Below are 18,482 nucleotides of genomic sequence, written 5' to 3'. Positions count from 1 at the left end.
TAACTTCTGTCCAGTCCAGCCATGAGACAAGAGTTTTGAAGAAAAATATCTGCTAATGTGAGATACTGTAGTAAGTCTTGACAAAACTTACTCCTCACTAAGAGCAATACAACTGATTAGTTCACTATTACTGAGCCTCTTTCAAACATAAGATGCTCATGTTTTTCTCTCCATAATCATTGGTAATCTGTGGCTCTCTATTTACATAATTTTCTTTTCTGGCATAAATTCTCAATATGCTGTAAGTACACTGGTAGTGAGAGTAAAAAATAAACATTTTGAACTGTGCTGAATATTTCAATTGTTTTTGGCAATAAATTCTTCCAACTAAGTTTTTCTCCTTCCTCTTTCTTTCTGACACATACCAACGAATAACGCAATGGGTGTAAATTGAAATCTTAGGTTATACCATAAAAAAAATCTTTATTAAAAAATAATCAACACTGTTACATCTATATAACAACTTCTTAACTTAGTAACTTGGTGCAAAGTGTCTTGTTTTCCTCAAAAAAGTCTATGCATAGTATCCAGCCATCTGTTTTCTGGTCCACATATTTGCATAAATACTAACTCAAGAACTGGTTTATATTACTCGACAATTCCTTCTTAGTAACTCTTATACATTATTGCAATCGTGTTATTCAGGTACCTTAAGAAGTAACGTCTAGAGAAGAAACAGCGGAGAGAGTTAAATTGCGCTGAACACACAATAACTTTGCTGCTGCTCGCCTTGCTCCAGCTGCTTGAGCTGGAGTCTGGGCATCTATTAGGTCGCCTGCAAACTCCTTGATGCCTTCAAGGGTATCCACAGCTTTAGGAGAAGTTATTGCTAAAAGCTGAGCATATGTAAATGAATCTGGTTCAGAGAGTAGTGGTACCAAGTTTGGGAGAAGTGCTGGAGGAGTGAGAGTAAGAAGTGTATGGCTATAAGGAGCACCAATTAGTTCGTGCAAAATGTTCACTACCAGCTGAGAGACTGGGCTTACTACACCAGCTCGACTAACCTGAAAAGAAAAAATGTTTAACTATGAAAAAACTATCTAACAGGCATTGGGCAAGTAAATACATGAAAGGTAGTAACAGTTCTATCCCTGAGTAGAGAGATAATCCTACTTCTTATTGATAATCATAGCAAATGATGTAAAATTACTTAGTTTAAATTAAATTTCAGGGCATTGAAAGCTACACTAATCTCTGCAACTGCAAAATTAACTTCAGTAAGGGAAAAAGTACTCTCCAGTTTCAAAAACAACAGATAACTCAACCTTTCCATCATTATGCTTCTTCACAACAATGTATCCCAAAATCAAGAAAATCTTTGATAATCAATGAAAAAATTAAATAAAAAGAAAGATTAAAATGAAGATCAATACTATAAATGAAATGATCTTCTATACAATTTATTTGAAATTACTTTCTAAACAATTTGAACATAAAATTATGATTCCATTCCCAATGTTTCATTGTTTGGTTGCCTATGTCTAAATGACTATTTTTCAGCCAGTTGTCAGTAAAAAATTTGCACTAAGCACTAATATTTTTCCCATTAAAAAACCACAATTGAGTTTCAAGCGAGGACTCTTGCAGCAAGAGAATTTTAGTGAGGTTGGGATGCCCATTATCTGAGAATGCAAAGGTCTATTGCAAAGGAAGTATCTACTATGTATTAAAACTGTAAACATCTAACATATCTGACAACTGAATACTATAGTTTTGATGTTAAACACTAATAACATTTGTCTCTAAAGGCATAAAACATTTAACATAAGTTTTTCATATAAGTCACTTACAGTATTAATAAATAATATGTGTATGTGCACAGACATGCACCAATAAAACTTAATATCCAAAAATAGTAAGCATTTCCTTTGAGCAACAATACACTTTGTTTATAATGTTTTTGCATTACATTTAGTATTAAATTTTAGGACTTACTTGAGTCATCAACTTCAAGAGAGACTCAACAGCAACTAAAAGGGAAGTTCCATCTCTACTTAGGCCTGGAGTACCACGTGGTATTGCAAGTTCTCCTGAATGTAGCTGAAGATTTGCCTCCATCTCCTCCAGTTCACGATCATGGTAAGTACGCTTTCTTGAATTACCAGTTCCTCCAGTCATGGTGCTACTTGCGGTCCCTGGCTGTTATGAATGATAAAAATGTTATGATTTAGTATGTGGCCACCTTGCTCAAGTTATAGAAAACTATTTAGTTCAGCGGTAAACTACTTGGGTTGTCCGTATAATAAGGTTCTCAAGGAGCTGCAGTTGCAAGGAACGCTGTTACAAGGGATCCGGCAACAATGGCGAGTAGCTTGGTTCCTCCTCTTCCAGTCCCCCACCAGGCGAGCTGTCTGCGACACTCAGCCTTGGCTTTGCAGCCGAAAGAGATGGACCTCCCACTTGCTTCTCCCACCAGGTGCGAATTATGCTCTGTGATTCGTTTTTTGTGTGCAAAACACACAGCACTGGTGGACATTCATTCCCAACTGTGTGAAGTCTACTGAGAAAATTGTAAGAGCGTACAACACGTGCGCTAATGGTGCAGAGAATTCAAAGACGGACGTACAGACATCCATAATGCATTTCAGAACCGGAGAGGAGCTGAAAAAAGAGGTCTTCAGCTACCTTCGCGGAGCGGCGGGAGAGTTCTACGATTCAGGCATAAAGAAGATGGTACACCACATGCAAAAATGCATTGATCTCAACGACAAAAAAAGCAAAAAGTCTAAGCTTTCCAAAAATATATTATTCAATGCCAATAATCATGTTTTTCATTGTGAAAAATCTTTGGGAACCTTCTTTTACTGACAACCTTCGTACAATAGCTGAGTTATTATCTTAAATTCCACCAAGCACCACAAAGCTGGCTTTATGATTAATATTACACAAGACACTAAATATGCATACCATAGATTGTACCTGTACCAGTATCATACAATACTTAAGTTTGAACAACTATTTCTCTAGATCATACAATTATATAAAAGCAAATGGCATAATAGAGAAATAAATAGATCATGGCTACTATTTGCAGACAGATTTCAATTTATGGAATCAACACAAGGGACCTCAGTATTTAGTAATGGTATTACTATTATTAATGCTGGTTGTTTATGCATGTCTGTATCTCTTCTTTATATGACTTACAAATATAAACTGAATTTTTAAATGGAAGATAATAGCGTAGGTAATAAAATTTTCTACATGAGACTAGCAAGAAAGCTAAGGACAGAAGTGGGAATATTTACAGTAAAAGTCAGAATCACCTTCTGAATAAATTCAAGTTATTAAATAACAAAATTACAAAGTTCTAAATTTTGGAGGAAAAAAAACAGTATTATCGAATTGATTACCCTTGTGATCCATGACTTTTCATGACATTAATAAACAGAAAATCTATCATTTCTTACATAATTTTGGTGAATGGGGTCATACAGAACAAAGTCTTACCAACGCTCAGACAACATTGAATATGTAATGATATCTATCATTTGATATCCCTAATACTTACTGGACTTTTCCAGTTTTTATCTCTCCTACAGTTATCTCAACATCTGCAAATGTAAAATATCCCTCTATCATGCCAACTTTTAAAGGATGAAAGGTACTCGAGCCATTTTCTCTGGAAAACTCATTACTGAATTTTGGTGACGTCTTTTTTTCTGCTTAAATACACAGATCTAAATCTGCAAAGGGAATTAGCACCAGTAACAACAACAACGGTACTGTAAGTCTGATATACAATGTGAACAACAGATTCAGTATTGACTAATATGAAAGTTTATATGCCTAAAAGCATATAGGTACTGTTCTTACTCAAAGAAGTTTATCCATTATAGCTCAACAAAAATGATTTAGCACTGCAGGTCAGATAATAATATAATACTTGATAATAATAAAAAATTAAGCTACCATACCTCAGATTTTACTAAAGATGGCTGCTGAACAGCTAACCATGCTGATATAATCATCATGACCGTTAAGCGAGAAAGAGCACATGTCCTTGGCCCACATAATAAATCACCTGAAAATTTAAATGGTTTTGTCAAAAGAATGAAAAACACTTCAAAAGAAAAAAAAAACTATACTGTACAACAGTGATGCAATGATTTTACTTTCTTTTCCAACTTTTTAGCTAAATACATTCTAGTAAACATTTAAATTCTACAGCTAAAAGATAAAATCATTAAAGTATAACTTTCTATGAAGAGATTAAAAGTCTACAGTTTCCCACCCTACACAAACATTTACATGTTGAATGCTTATAATGTGTACGAATATGAAAGGGGGCAAAAGGGTGCCAATGGCATCAGTTGGCTGTATTGCACCCTTGCAGTGGTGCCAGAAGCACTACCTTGCGCCAGTGCCAGGAAAAGGGAGTAGAGCAAAAGGACAATACAAAGAAACACATACAAGTCAAAAAGAAGAAATCTGTATGACAAAAGCATTATCAAGAGTGCTCTAGATAAATGACACAGGACAATGAAGTTTGTATAATTCTCGGACAATGAAGCTTATATAATCCTCCTCAATCATACTTAATTTCAACGACTGAAATCATGTTGCAGGGTGTTTTGATTCTAGCCAAATTGTTTAATTTTGTTCCACCCATAACAATTTTAAAACAAATCTTAAAAAGAAATTCTTGAAAATTTAAAAAACATTACCTATGTGTAATCTCTGGAAATCATACAAACAATATTTCAAGAAAGGACAGGAGGCACTATCATTTAAATTATTACTACAACTTTATTGTAGTAAAACATTTCAGAGAAAAGATTCTCATGTACCATGTTATCTTAAGAACACCTACTTAACTGTATTTATATAGGTACCTGTATTTGGACCAGTCATGTATAAGGGAAGTGCATGGACCAAAAAACTCAGAGTGCAACCGACAACATCCAGATGGAGGAGGCCGTAAATCAGGTCAACAGCTCGATTCAGGTCTGAAGTGAAGACAATCTGCATACCGCACTGAAAGCATAATAAAAATTGCCTTCACTAAAAGAATTGTAAAAATAAAACTAATAAACAAAAATGTAATATTACAAAAATGTTTTTCAAGCAAAACCTTTCCTCACAAATAGCTCAGTTCAAGGGTACATAATCATCTGAACATCATGATTCCACTAAATTAAAATTACGGCAACCACCACTGTACAGGCACAGACAGATCCCCAACAGCAGTCAGTTAGTATTTGCAGAATCAGATCATCTGATTCATCAACTGTGAGTGACAGAACTCACCTTAAAAGTACTGGCTTTGTATAACGAATTCTAACGTTTTAAAAATATTACGTATGTTTCACACAAACTCATCAGTAAGATGGCTTGTTTATCATATTGCCTCTTTATCCCATTTTTCCCTAATTGGTAGTTGCATTCAGTTTCACTAAAGCTACTCTTTCAGATTCATTTTCTGTTTAGATTATCCAGAAATCTAGAAAAATAAACTTAATTTAGTCTATTTTTAGTATTTATTATGCCCTTACCTGCACCAAGTCATTGACAAACCATCTTGTTCCGCCAAGCCTGAGTAGATCTTGGAATGTAGACAGGGCTTTGTGGCTTAATATTCCAGTTGGAAAAATTTGCTGCCAAGTGGATTTCAACAGGTGAGACAGAGGTTCTTGGGATGACAAGAGGGAGGGAGCATTTGTTTCCATTGCCATGCTGACTTCTTTTCCATTTGTTCCACTGATGCTGCTTGGAATAAAAAAAAAATTAAGAATACAGTACTCACAAAAATGATATTGTTATGTTACAATAAAGTTTCATACATACTTACCTGGCAGATATATACATAGCTAAGACTCCGTCGTCCCCGACAGAAATTCAAATTTCGCGCCACTCGCTACAGGTAGGTCAGGTGATCTACCTGCCTGCCTGGGTGGCAGGACTAGGAACCATCCCCGTTTTCTATCATATTTTCTCTCTTCCACCTGTCTCCTGCGGGAGGTCTGGGTGGGCCTTTAATTGTATATATCTGCCAGGTAAGTATGTATGAAACTTTATGTAACATAACAATATCATTTTCATACAATCAACTTACCTGTCAGATATATACATAGCTGATTGGCACCCTTCGGTGGAGGGTAAGAGACAGCTACTATATGGAGACAGGTAAACAACATATGTTGTAGGTATAAATAAAACCTTGGTTCCTACCTGATAGGTGGGTAGACTTGGTGGGTGTTTGCCCAGTAGTCTGCATCACCTCAAGAAACTTTAGCGAGATATGTGATCTATGGCCAAGAGTTCTTGTGGGTCTGCCGATGGGTCTTACCCACTTACTCAGCAGAGCCTAAAAGGACTTTGTCAATGGGTGCTGATCCACTTATATGACAATACACCTTATGAAGGAGCACACAACCAATCCCGACCACCTGATCCTAACCATGTTAGAACTAAGGATTGTTACGAGTTATCCCCGAACTCGTCACAACAACCGTAACTCAAAAACCACTACGCACACATACATAATTTTTCAAAAAAAAAATTATACTCAACTAATTGGATATGACGAGAATTCTCTTATGAACAACATAGACGGCCGCCCGTGCGAGCCTGAATCCTCCATTGTTCGAAGAGATTCTCGACCATATCCAAACAGAAGAACAGTATATACAATTTAAGGATTGGTGTCGGCTCCCGTACCCAGAAATCGTATCCTGTCCGATACGATAGGACCTAGAGAAAAGCACTTCTCATACGTCACACGCACGTCTTTCAAGTAATGAGATGCAAATACCGAATTGCATCTCCAATATGTCGTATCTAAAATGTTTTTAAGCGACATATTCTTATAAAACGAGAGAGACGTCGCAACCGCTCGTACTTCATGAGCTTTTACCTCAGAAGTTGTAATTGTTCGTCCGGACAGACCTTGTGAGCGTCCGTAATGACGTTTCTTACAAAGAACGCTAGAGCGTTCTTTGACATCAGTCTTGTGGGGTCTTTTACCGCGCACCAAAGACCTTGTCTAGAGCCTCCCAACTGACGCTTCCTCTGAAGATAGAACTTCAGAGCTCTAACAGGGCATAGAGACCTCTCTGCTTCTCTGCCTACGAGATTAGACATTCCTTTGATTTCGAATGACCTAGGCCAGGGATTCGTGGGATTCTCGTTTTTCGCTAAAAACAGAGTCTTAAACGAGCAAATCGCCGAGTCTCCCTTGAATCCTACTTTATCCTGCAGAGCTTGTAACTCACTAATTCTTTTTGCCGTCGCTAATGATAAAAGGAATAGGCATTTTCTAGTTACGTCTCTAAATGATGCTTGATGCGGAGGCTCGAATCTATCCGAAGACAAATATTTGAGGACTACGTCCAAGTTCCAGTTCGGAGGTACTGGTTCCTTAGACTTTGACGTCTCAAAAGATCTTATGAGATCGTGGAGATCTTTGTTATTTGCCAGATCTAAACCTCTGTTCCTGAATACAGCCGAGAGCATACTCCTGTATCCCTTTATTGTGGATACGGCTAGATGCGATTTTACCCTCAGGAATAGCAAGAAATCAGCAATTTCCGCTATAGAGGTAGAGGAGGAGGACAACTTCTTGGCTCTACACCACCTTCTAAAGACCTCCCACTTCGGATGTATACTTTCGAAGTGGAGGTTCTGCGAGCTCTCGCGATCGCGCTTGCCACTTCGCGAGAAAAGCCTCTCGCTCTGACCAGTCTTTCGATAGTCGAAAGGCAGTCAGAGCGAGAGCGGGGAGGTTTTGATGGTACCTCTTGAAGTGTGGTTGTCTGAGAAGATCCGTCCTTCCTGGTAGGGATCTTGGAAAGTCTACGATCCACTCTACCACCTCCGTGAACCATTCCTGGGCCGGCCAAAAGGGGGCTATTAAAGTCATCCTCGTCTCTTTTGACGCCACAAACTTTTTCAATACTAACCCCAGGATTTTGAATGGGGGAAATGCGTACACGTCCACTCGAGACCAGTTTAGCAGGAAGGCGGTCTACCCATAATTGCTCTTGGGTCTTCCCACGACCGAGCAAAACACTGGGAGCCTTTTGAAATGTATGTTGCGAATAGATCCACATGAGGAAGTTCCCCACCCCAGAGACCAGAGATCGCGACACACTTCCTCGTGCAGAGTCCATTCTGTATGAAGGACCTGGTTCCTCCTGCTGAGCCTGTCCGCCCCCACATTCCTTACTCCCTGTAACGAACCTTGTCAGCAGGGAGATGTTCCTGTGAGACGTCCAAAGTAACAGGTCCCTCGTGAGTTCGTAAAGGAACGAGGAGTGTGGTCCCTCCCTGTTTCCGAATGTATGCAAGTGCGGTGGTGTTGTCCACGTTTACTTGTATTACCTTGTCTCTCACCAGAGGTTCTAGGCTCTTCAACGCCAGGTGTACGGCGAAGAGCTCTTTGCAATTTATGTGCCAGGACACCTGTGCTGGTTCCCAGGTGCCTGACACTTCCAATTCCTCCGAGCCTAAATGTCGCTCCCCAACCCGTCTCCGACGCGTCGGAGAACAACACTAGGTCTGGGTTCTGTGAACTTAGAGAGATCCCTTTGTTCTCTTCCAGGGGCAGCAACCACCACTGTAGGTGTGCCTTTACCTCCACTGGAATGGGAAAAACGTCCGACAGATGTCCGTTTTTCCAGCTCCAAGACTTCTTGAGGAAGAATTGAAGTGGACGGATATGAAGTCTCCCGAGAGGGAAGAATTGTTCCAGCGAGGAAAGCGTCCCCAGAAGGCTCAACCATTCCCTCGCTGACGTTTGCTGCTTCTCTAAGAAGAGAGAGATTATTCTCAAACCTTTTGCGGTTCTCTCTTGCGAAGGAAAAACTCGAAAACCCCGAGAATCCATCCGAATCCCCAGATAGACTAGGTCTTGCCTGGGGGTCATCTGAGACTTCTCGAGGTTCACAAGCAATCCCAACGCCTTGGTCAAAATCCAGAGTTAACTTTAGGTCCTCCAAACACTGTCTCTCCGATCTGGCCTGATGAGACCAGTCGTCTAGGTACATCGAGACATTCACTCCTTTGAGATGAAGAAATCTCGCCACATTCCTCATCAGCTTGTGAAGACCTGAGGAGCTGTGGACAGGCCGAAACACAAGGCTCTGAACTGAAAGATCCTTCCCCCCGTCATGAAACGGAGGTACTTCTTCGATGAAGGGTGGATCGGGACGTGAAAGTAGGCGTCTTGGAGATCTAGAGACACCATCCAATCTCCTTGTCGTAATGACGCTAGGACTGAAGCAGAAGTCTCCATGGAGAACTTCTCCTTCTGAACAAATTTGTTCAGAGCGCTGACGTCTAGTACTGGTCTCCAGCCTCCCGAGGCTTTCGCCACTAGAAAAAGGCGATTGTAAAACCCCGGGGAGTTTTGATCCAGTACTAGTTCTACTGCAACTCTTGTCCCACATTTGTTCCACCATCGATCGAAGAGTATCCCTCAGCACAGGATCCTTGTATTTTGGCTGATAGTTCCCTTGGTATTGACGTTGGAGGGGCGGAGAATTCAGGAAAGGGAGACGATATCCCTTCCTTATGATCTTTAGTGAAGACGCGTCTGCGTCTATCAGTGTCCAGGCTTCCACGAATTCCATGAGCCTGGCACCTACTGGTGTTTGGAGGAGAATTGTTTCATTTGCCCTTTTTAAAGGGACGAAAGGCGGACCTAACCCTCTTCTCTCTGGAGCCTTCCTTCTTTTTCTGTGGGAGGTCTGGAGATCGGACCACCTCGAAAGGGCTGCCTAGAAGAGCTAGGTTCTTTCTTGTCCGACACTAAAGCAGGTTTCTTCTTCCTAGCTGACTGCGTCAGAAGATCCTGTGTCGCCTTCTCAGTTAACGAGTGAGCTACGTCCTTCACTAACTTAGAAGGGAACAAATAGTCCGAAAGAGGTGCATATAGTAGAGCTGCCCTCTGCGCATGCGAGACTGCCTTTGTTAAGAAGGCGCCATACACTGTCCTTTTCTTCAAAAGACCTGCTCCAAATAATGCAGAGACTTCCAAAGATCCATCCTGTACTGCTTTGTCGATGCACGACAAAATGCATAACAGGGATTCAGGTTCGATTCCCTGCGAATCGTGAGCTTTCTTGGACATCACCCCAAGGGACCAATCTAAGAAGTTGAAGACTTCCAATACATGGAAAAGTCCCTTGAGGAGATGATCCAGTCCGAAATACTCCAAGTAATGCGAGCAGCATTAAGACTAGGACGCCTTCTTGAACGTCAACTAACGTCGAAAAGTCTGCCTCTGTAGTAGAAGGAGAGCGATACCCATATCCTCCCCCGTCTTGTACCATATGCCTCTTTTCCCAGCTAACCTTGTTGGAGGCATGCAAAATACTGTCCTGGTTAAGTCTTTCTTGGACTTCATCCAGGCGTCTAAGGAGTGTAAAGCCCGCTTCATCGAGATGGTGGGCTTCATCTTCAGAAAAGACGAAGTCTTTCTTCGCCTTCCGCACTCGAAAAGAGCGAGCGCGGAGAAGGAGGAGCAGCCGGAGTCAACTCGTCTCCGTATTCCTCCAGAAGCAGGGTAGTCAACACCTTATATTTGGACAAGCCCTCTCTTTCCCCGTTGGGGGGGGAAATCGTCATCATCCGAGTTTCGTTCGAACTCGTGATAATCCTGAGTTTCTGTTCTCCTTTCAGAACTTTCCTCTTCTGGGGGAGACAAACTCCTGATCGGAGAGGGGCTAAGGGAATGAAAGTCTTTCCTTTTTCCCGTTCTGATCAACTTGGAAGGCGTCACAACCTGCGGCTTCTCTCGCGCTTTAGAAGACGTCATGTATGACGCTTCCCGCTCTCCGAGCGTCATGTATGACGTCTTGTTGACGTTTAGATGACGCTTCGCGTCTGGAAGACGCTTCGCTTTCTAAGGGCTTCCTACTCGGCGTCACAATCTTGGACGGAGCGTCACGTCTACGATCCTCTTGATTTGACGCTTCACTTCTAAAAGACGTCTTCCGAGCAGGTGCGAGAGGACGAGACTTCTTAATAGGAAGCGTCACGTCCTTCCGACGGGGCGCTAAAACTCCCACAAGAGAAGACAGCTGTTCCTGCACCGCCATAATGATTTTCCTTGATGCTTCTCCTACGTCCAGTGCCTGACGCCTTTCGTCATCACTCGAGGAAGAAGCATGATGGGGTACTTCCTCATAAGCGCAGGTGACGTTGACGCCACCTTCGCCTTCTTAATAGCAGACGGGGCGTCATCCGAGAAGCATCCGGGCTAGAATCAATGTCTTGCTTCATATGACGCTTCAGTGGTCTCGATAAGTTCGACTCCTTCCACCCTCGTTTAGGTGAGGGAGAGGGAGAGGACGAGAAGCACTCGCGAAGGACGCTTTTTCTATAGCGCCCTTGAGCTGGCTGCCATGAAGCAAAGCTAGCTGAAGGGACGTCTGACCGTTGGGGATTCCCCACGACCTCCTTAAGGCTTTCGACTTTCCTTCTCCTCTGGGCATGTGAGCTTGGAAGAGGTCTAGGCCTGGGAGCGCCGCAGGACGATCAAACGCCCCCTCCACAACAACTGATTAGGGCTCACTTCACTAAAATTTTCACTATCACTGCCCTACCTTTCGAGTCCGCCATCTTGGACTTCATGTCTCGAATTGTCGCTTTCAGATTGGCGATTCCGATGCCGAATCCGAAAAGACACCTCTGAGAAAGAGATTTATAGGGAGAATCTACAGTAGTAGGGTTAGAAATTATCATTGAAAGGCTCAATAGGCCTTGAATTCACACCTTTCAGTCTTCTAACTCTATCCCTCTCTAACTTCTTCAAATAAGAAGTCAAAGTCTTCCATTTCTTCTGCATTCAAACTCTCGCATTCCTTACAAGTGTTACTAGCAGAACACTGCACCCCCCTACATTTACGGCATACAGTGTGAGGATCAACCGAAGCTTTCGGTATCCTCACCCTGCAGCCTACATTCACACACATTCTCACACTCACATTAGAATCAGACATATTGAGAAAAAATCCAAAAGAGTTATCCAAAAACAGTCCACAGTAGCGAATGCCAAAACACGATCCAAATACGTCACCAAAAGTCGAAAAAACGCTGATCAAATGTTGAAAAAAGAATCCAAGTCAGGAGGTAATAACAACAATGTTGATACCACCGGCGACAGAGAAATATGATAGAAAACGGGGGATGGTTCCTAGTCCTGCCACCCAGGGCAGGCAGGTAGATCACCCCTGACCTACCTGTAGCGAGTGGCGCGAAATTTGAATTTCTGTCGGGACGACGGAGTCTTAGCTATGTATATATCTGACAGGTAAGTTGATTGTATGAAAATGATATTGTTAGTAAACAATAAAGTTTTGTACATACTTACCCGGCAGATATATACTTAGCTTATGTCTCTGACGTCCCGACAGAATTCAAAACTCGCGGCACACGCTACAGGTAGGTCAGGTGATCACCCTCTCCGACCGCTGGGTGGCGGCGGGAATAGGAACCATTCCCGTTTTCAGACCAGATTTTTCTCTTACGCCTATCTCCTGAGGGGAGGATGGGTGGGCCATTCATCGTATATATCTGCGGTAAGTATGTACAAAACTTATTGTATACTAACAATATCATTTTTTGTACATGCAACTTCCCCGGCAGATATATACTTAGCTGATTGACACCCTTGGTGGCGGGTAAGAGATAGTTACTCCAATATAAATAACAATAAAAACAGGAAACAACATCTGTGTAGGTTCATATATATAAACTTATTAAAACCTTGGTTCCTACCTTATTGGGCAGAAGACTTCATGATTACTGTCTATGAGTCTGCTTGCCTGAAGAGTTTCAGTGGGGATGAGACCTGACACTGATAGCTCTTCTGGATCGTGTCAATGGGGGCGAGCCCGCTTACTTGACAGAGCCTTGTCTTGGATCATACCAATGGGGGCTGACCCACTTACAATGGTAGAGCCTTCACCTTTGTCGTATCAACGGGGACTAACCCTCTTACATGACAGAGCCTAGGTCCAAATCACTAACAAGGAGCACGAAAAACCAATCCCGACCACCTGACCACACTACATTTGTTAACACTACGATTTGAAAGGAGCATTCCCAAGACTTCTTCCAATCGACCATAAAAACACAACACCAAAAAACGTTTAAAAATACTAACTTAACTAACTATAAAGGATTTAGGTTCAGCTCCTTGCCCCAGCAACGAATCCGCAGACACGAACGGTCCGAGAGAGAAGCACTTGTCATAAGTGACTCGCACGTCTCTTAAGTAATTGATGCAAAAAACGAATTGCACCTCCAATAGGTGGATTCGACAGAGTCTGTATCGACATATTCCTATGATACGCTAAAGAGGTAGCTACAGCTCTGACCTCATGTGCTTTGACTCTTAAAGCCTTAAATGTTCCTCTTCACAGGAAGCATGCGCTTCTTTGATAACGTCTTTAATAAAATAGCTTGAGCATTCTTAGAAATCATCCTCTTCAGGATTTCTTACGTAACACCAAAGGCTATCTACATTTCCACCAAGTAGCTTCTTCCTCTCTAGGTAGAACTTGAGGATCCTGACTGGGCACAATGTCCTCTCTAAGTTCTTCTCCCTACCAAAGAGGACAGTCCCCTTAATCTCAAAAGTCCTTGGCCATGGTTTTAGAAGGATTTTCGTTCTTTGCTAAAAACAGGGGATTAAAGGAGCATACTGCAGAATCTTCCTTAAAGCCCACAGTTCCTTCTAAAGCCTGAAGTTCACTAACTCTCTTAGCAGAGGCTAGTGCAAAGAGAAAGAGAGACTTTCTAGTCAAGTCTCTGAATGAGGAATTTTGAGGAGGTTCGAATTTCTCGGACATTAAATATCTAAGGACCACATCCAGGTTCCAACTAGGTGGTCTTATAGTCTTGGACTTCGAGGTTTCAAAGGACCTTAACAAGTCATGCAGATCCTTGTCTTCCGAGATATTAAGGCCTCTATGTCTAAAAACAGATGAGAGCATGCTTTTATATCCCCACCCTTATTGTGGTAACGGACCAGATTGCATTTCTCCCTCAAATAAAGGAGAAAATCCGCTATTTCATTTACAGAGGTACTGGAAGAGGATACTTTCTGGGACTTGGCCCATCTTCGGAACACCTCCCACTTCGACTGGTACACGCGAAGAGTTGAAGGTCTTCTGGCTCTAGCAATTGCCTTTGCAGCCTTGCGTGAAAAACTCGGCTCTGACGAGTCCCTTCAACAGTCTGAAGGCAGTCAGACTGAGAGCGGGGAGGTTTTTGTGGTATCTGTCGAAGTGGGGCTGTCTGAGAAGATCCTTCCGCAGTGGAAGGGCCCTCGGAAATCTATCATCCATTCCAGTACCTCTGTGTACCATTCTTGGGCTGGCCAGAATGGGGCGATGAGGGTCAGTTTGGCTCCCTCCGTCGAAACGAACTTCCTTACCACCTCTCCTATTATCTTGGAAAGGACAAAAAGCGTACCGTCGATCCCCTTCCAATCCAGAAGGAGACCGTCCACTGCAACTGCCTTTGGATCTGAAATCGGAGAGCAGTAGTTCTCCAACCTCGCATTCCAATTCGTTGCGAACAGGTCGATATTGGGTCTCCCCCAGAGGTCCCAAATCTCGTCGCACACTTCTGAATGCAGAGTCCATTCCGTGGAAAGGACCTGATCTCTTCTGCTCAGAAGATCTGCTCTCACGTTCTTTTCCCCCTGGATGAACCTGGTTAGAAGAGTTATTCGCCGTTCCTCGGTCCAAAGAAGAAGCTCCTTTGCTTTCTCGAACAGGGAGAAGGAGTGAGTCCCTCCCTGCCTTATTATAGGCTAGAGCTGTCGTGTTGTCCGAATTCACTTGCAACACGGAACCCAATACTTGAGGTTCGAAGTGAACGAGAGCTAGATGGACTGCTGCCAGTTCCTTCTTGTTGATATCCAGGACAGGGACCTGTTCCCCATTCCAGGTGCCTGACACTTCTCTCTCGAGCTAGAGCGCTCCCCATCCTTTTTCCGAGGCGTCTGTGAATAAACACTAGGCGAGGGCTCGACAACTGAAGGGGGAGAGCCCTTGATTCAATCTGTTTGGCTCTAACCACCAACTGAGGTCCTTTTTTATGCTCTTCGAGAGCTGAAAGGAGTCCGAAAGCTCTTGGTGCTTCTGATCCCATTTCTCTCTGAGGAAGAATTGTAGGGGTCTTAAGTGTAGCCTCCCTAGAGAAACGAACTGTTCCAACGAGGAAAGGGTCCCCAGAAGACTCATCCATTCCCCTGCGGACATTGTTTCTTTCTCTAGGAAGGTCGTCACTTTCTGTAAACATCTCTCCTGTCGTTCCTTTGATGGATACACACGAAAACCCCGAGAATCCATCAGAATCCCCAGATAGACAATGCTTTGCTGGGGATTCATCTGGGACTTCCCGAGGTTTAGTAACAGTCCCAAGGACTGAACTAGATCCAGTGTTAATTTCAAGTCCTCCAGACATCGATCTTTTGATTGGGCCCTGATCAGCCAATCGTCGAGATACAACGAGATTCTTACTCCTTCGATATGAAGCCAATGAGCGACATTCCTCATAAGACCCGTGAACACCTGAGGGGCCGTGGCAAGACCGAAGCATAGGGCTCGAAATTGAAAAACTTTGCCCTGTACCATGAATCTTAGGTACCTCCTGGACGAGGGATGGATAGGTACATGAAAATAGGCATCCTGAAGGTCCAGGGACACCATCCAATCCCCTGGACGAAGCGCTGCAAGAACGGAGGAAGTCGTCTCCATCGTGAACTTCATCTTGACAATGAAGCGATTCAGGGCACTTACGTCCAGGACTGGTCTCCACTCTCCTGAGGCTTTTGGTACAAGAAAACAAAAAGACGGTTGTAGAACCCTGGAGATTGAAGGTCTTGAACCCTTTCTATCGCCTCTTTGCCATCATTTCTTCTACTAGTTGTAGCCAGGGCCTGGTTCTTTAAAGAATCTCGGTATCTTGCTGTTAACTCCCTTGGAGTTGTTGTTAAGGGAGGCTTCTCCCTGAAGGGGATAAGGTATCCTCTCTCGAGGATAGAGAGGGACAGTTGTCCGCCCCTCTCTGAGCCCAGACTTTCGCAACTTCAGCAGTCTGGCTCCTACTGTAGTCTGGAGGACTACTTTCTCATTGTGGTTTAGGAAGGGCTTACGTGCTGATCTTCCTCTCTTAACCGGTCTCCTACTCCTAAGAGAGGGTCTAGCCGTCGTTCTCCCTCGAAGGGTTGCTGAAAAGCAGGCTTCTCTCTTTTAGCCAAAGGTACTGCTGGGTTTTAGTCTTTTCGCCGACTACGCAGCAGATCCTGAGTAGCCTTTCCGGATAAAAGACTTAGATATATCTCTCACTGTCTCTTGTGGAAACAGTGACTAGACAGGGGCGAATAAAGCAGAGAGGATCTCTGTAGAGGAGACACCGATTTCGTCAAAAAAGAACTGTAGACAGATCTCTTTTAAGGGACTGCCGATCCAAAAGAGAGAAGCCACCTCCGTAGATCCATCCATCAAGGCCTTATCCAGGCAAGAAAGTACACTTGTTAAAAACTTCCATCGAAACAAAGTCTGGATCCTGTGCTCTCTTAGCAAAGGGCTCCCAAGGCCCCAATCCATAAAATTAAAGACCTCAAGTGTGCGAAATAGACCCCTTAAGTAAATGGTCCATTTCGCACATTCCCCATGAGGCCTTTGCGAATGAAGAGAGCGTCTTCTAGACGAATCCACTAACGCTGAAAAATCAGCATCAGCTGAAGAATCCCATTGGCTCTTTCGTGTCATACCAGACACCTGGCTTACCTGCCAACTCGAAGGAGAGGGCAGGAAAAAAAAACCGTCTTGCCCGCTTCTTTTTTAGAGAGGAGCCAGTTCTCCAAGCTCTTGATGGCTTTCTTCATCGAAAGGGTCGGATTCATTTTCACGAACGAAGAGGACTTGGAAAGCTTTAGTGCTTGAAAGCAGTGATCCCGGTGAAGGAGGATCTGCAGGACGAAGAGAGTCACCGAACTCTTGAAGAAGCAGGGCTGCCAGTCTCTTGTAATCCGAGACGCCCGCATCTACAGGAAGTTCCTCCTCAGATACCTCTTCAAGGTAGCATTAGGAGAAGAATGCCTCTTGGCGGAGAAGGAGTCCTAGAAGGAGAAGCGCTCTTTTCCTTCGAAGGAAGTTTGGTAGAGGAAGGAAGACCACTCCCCAAAGAGATCCTATTGCCTGAAGAAACAGTTTCTACTGGAAGGGGCCTCGCAGAAGAAGAATGCATGCTTCTTCTCAAAAGTTCTTGCTGCCTGAGAGGGGAAGAGCTCGCATCTTTACAGGAAACTCTATAAGGAGTAGGGCGAGAATCCCGTAACAGGCTCTTTTCAGGCTCTTGGCGCCTGTGAGGAGAGGCGCTAGCGTTACATCGGTAGCGTCTATCAGGCGCTACACGCCTTGGGGTAGAAAAACGTCTGCTCTCATCCTGGCTCCTGCCAGGGAGAGGGTTTACTTCCTTCCGAAGGTTTCTTTTTGTAAGAAGGCAAACTCGTAACTCCTAAGGAAAGCCTAACAGGAGTAGAGCGTAGAGAACCCATCCTGCTCTTTTCAGGCTCCTGGCGTCTGCGTGGAGAGGCGCTAGCGTCCCGTTCTGGGCGTCTGGAAGGAGTAAAACGCCTGTTTGAAGAATACCTTCTAACATCACGATGGCGCCTGCTAGGAGAGGCGCTAAAATCTCTCCGAGAACGTCTGGGGGGGCCGAGGACTACTTCTTCTCTCTCTCTGCGTCCCCGTGAATAACGGAGATTATCTTGTTCCTTAAGATAGCAAGGAGAGGCGGCTTGCTATCTCTCAGACAAACGCCATAAGGAGAAGAACAATTCTTTACTCCTACGAAAGGATCGACTATCCTTGTCAGGAGAGGGCTTGCGCCCTTATTCGGGCGTCTAGACGAATGCGGGATCCTACTAGAAGAAGCTCTTCTGGTCGGAGTAGTAGATCGTTCTCAAAAGGGAGAGGCGTATAGTAACGGCCTTGTTGGGGAAGTAGCGCCTTCCAGGAGAGAGACGCCTACCAGAGTCCGAACGCCGACTTGACGACCGTCTCTTAAGAGAGCTCTTTACTGGAAGAGAGACGTCCTTCCATGCGAGAAGGCTCCTTAGACAGCGAGCCTACTAAGAGGATAGCTGCTCCTGCAGTCCTACCAAGAACTTCTTTGTAGAAGCACGAATTCCTTCCGGAAGAAGAAACAGGAGACTTCATCGCTCTCTTCTTGCTGAGCGGGAGAATACTCCGGAAAAGGCTCTGGGTGGAGTCTAATGCGTCTCCTGCAGGCGCCTTCCAGGCTCTCTTCAGAGGGCGCGACTTAGACGCGGAGCTCCATCCGCGTCTTGGAGAAGTAGAATCCGAGTCGGACAAACACTTCCTAAGGACGCTTTGTCTATAGCTGTCCAAGGCAGCCTGGGACGAGCCTACAGGGCCTGCCGAAGGGACGCCTGACCGTTGGGAATACTCTACATCCCCCTTGCGGCTTTCGACATTCCTCCTCCCTTGGTCATG

The 18,482-nt window shown here is 43.8% G+C and overlaps 1 protein-coding gene across 5 annotated transcripts in view; it reads right to left on the bottom strand.

Moving 5' to 3' along the window:
- Window positions 1-403: 403 nt before the first annotated feature.
- The window catches only part of LOC135210268 (mediator of RNA polymerase II transcription subunit 24-like), an 88,002-nt gene continuing 69,923 nt past the window's right edge, over window positions 404-18,482 (bottom strand). For 4 of the 5 annotated variants that reach the window (XM_064243136.1, XM_064243138.1, XM_064243137.1 and 1 more), the window contains exons 18-22: window positions 5,496-5,709; window positions 4,836-4,977; window positions 3,918-4,024; window positions 1,936-2,139; window positions 404-1,004 (exon numbers count right to left, since the gene is read on the bottom strand). In XM_064243136.1, coding sequence (XP_064099206.1) covers window positions 651-1,004; window positions 1,936-2,139; window positions 3,918-4,024; window positions 4,836-4,977; window positions 5,496-5,709 — 1,021 coding nt within the window. In that variant the 3' untranslated portion in view covers window positions 404-650. The remainder of the gene's footprint in view (window positions 1,005-1,935; window positions 2,140-3,917; window positions 4,025-4,835; window positions 4,978-5,495; window positions 5,710-18,482) is intronic. The other variant, XM_064243140.1, reaches the window with a different exon arrangement.

The sequence above is a fragment of the Macrobrachium nipponense genome, chromosome 39 (assembly GCF_015104395.2).
Source record: "Macrobrachium nipponense isolate FS-2020 chromosome 39, ASM1510439v2, whole genome shotgun sequence".
Lineage (NCBI taxonomy): Eukaryota > Metazoa > Arthropoda > Malacostraca > Decapoda > Palaemonidae > Macrobrachium > Macrobrachium nipponense.
Note: the sequence above shows the minus strand (reverse complement) of the source record. Positions and strands in the feature narration are given on the sequence as shown.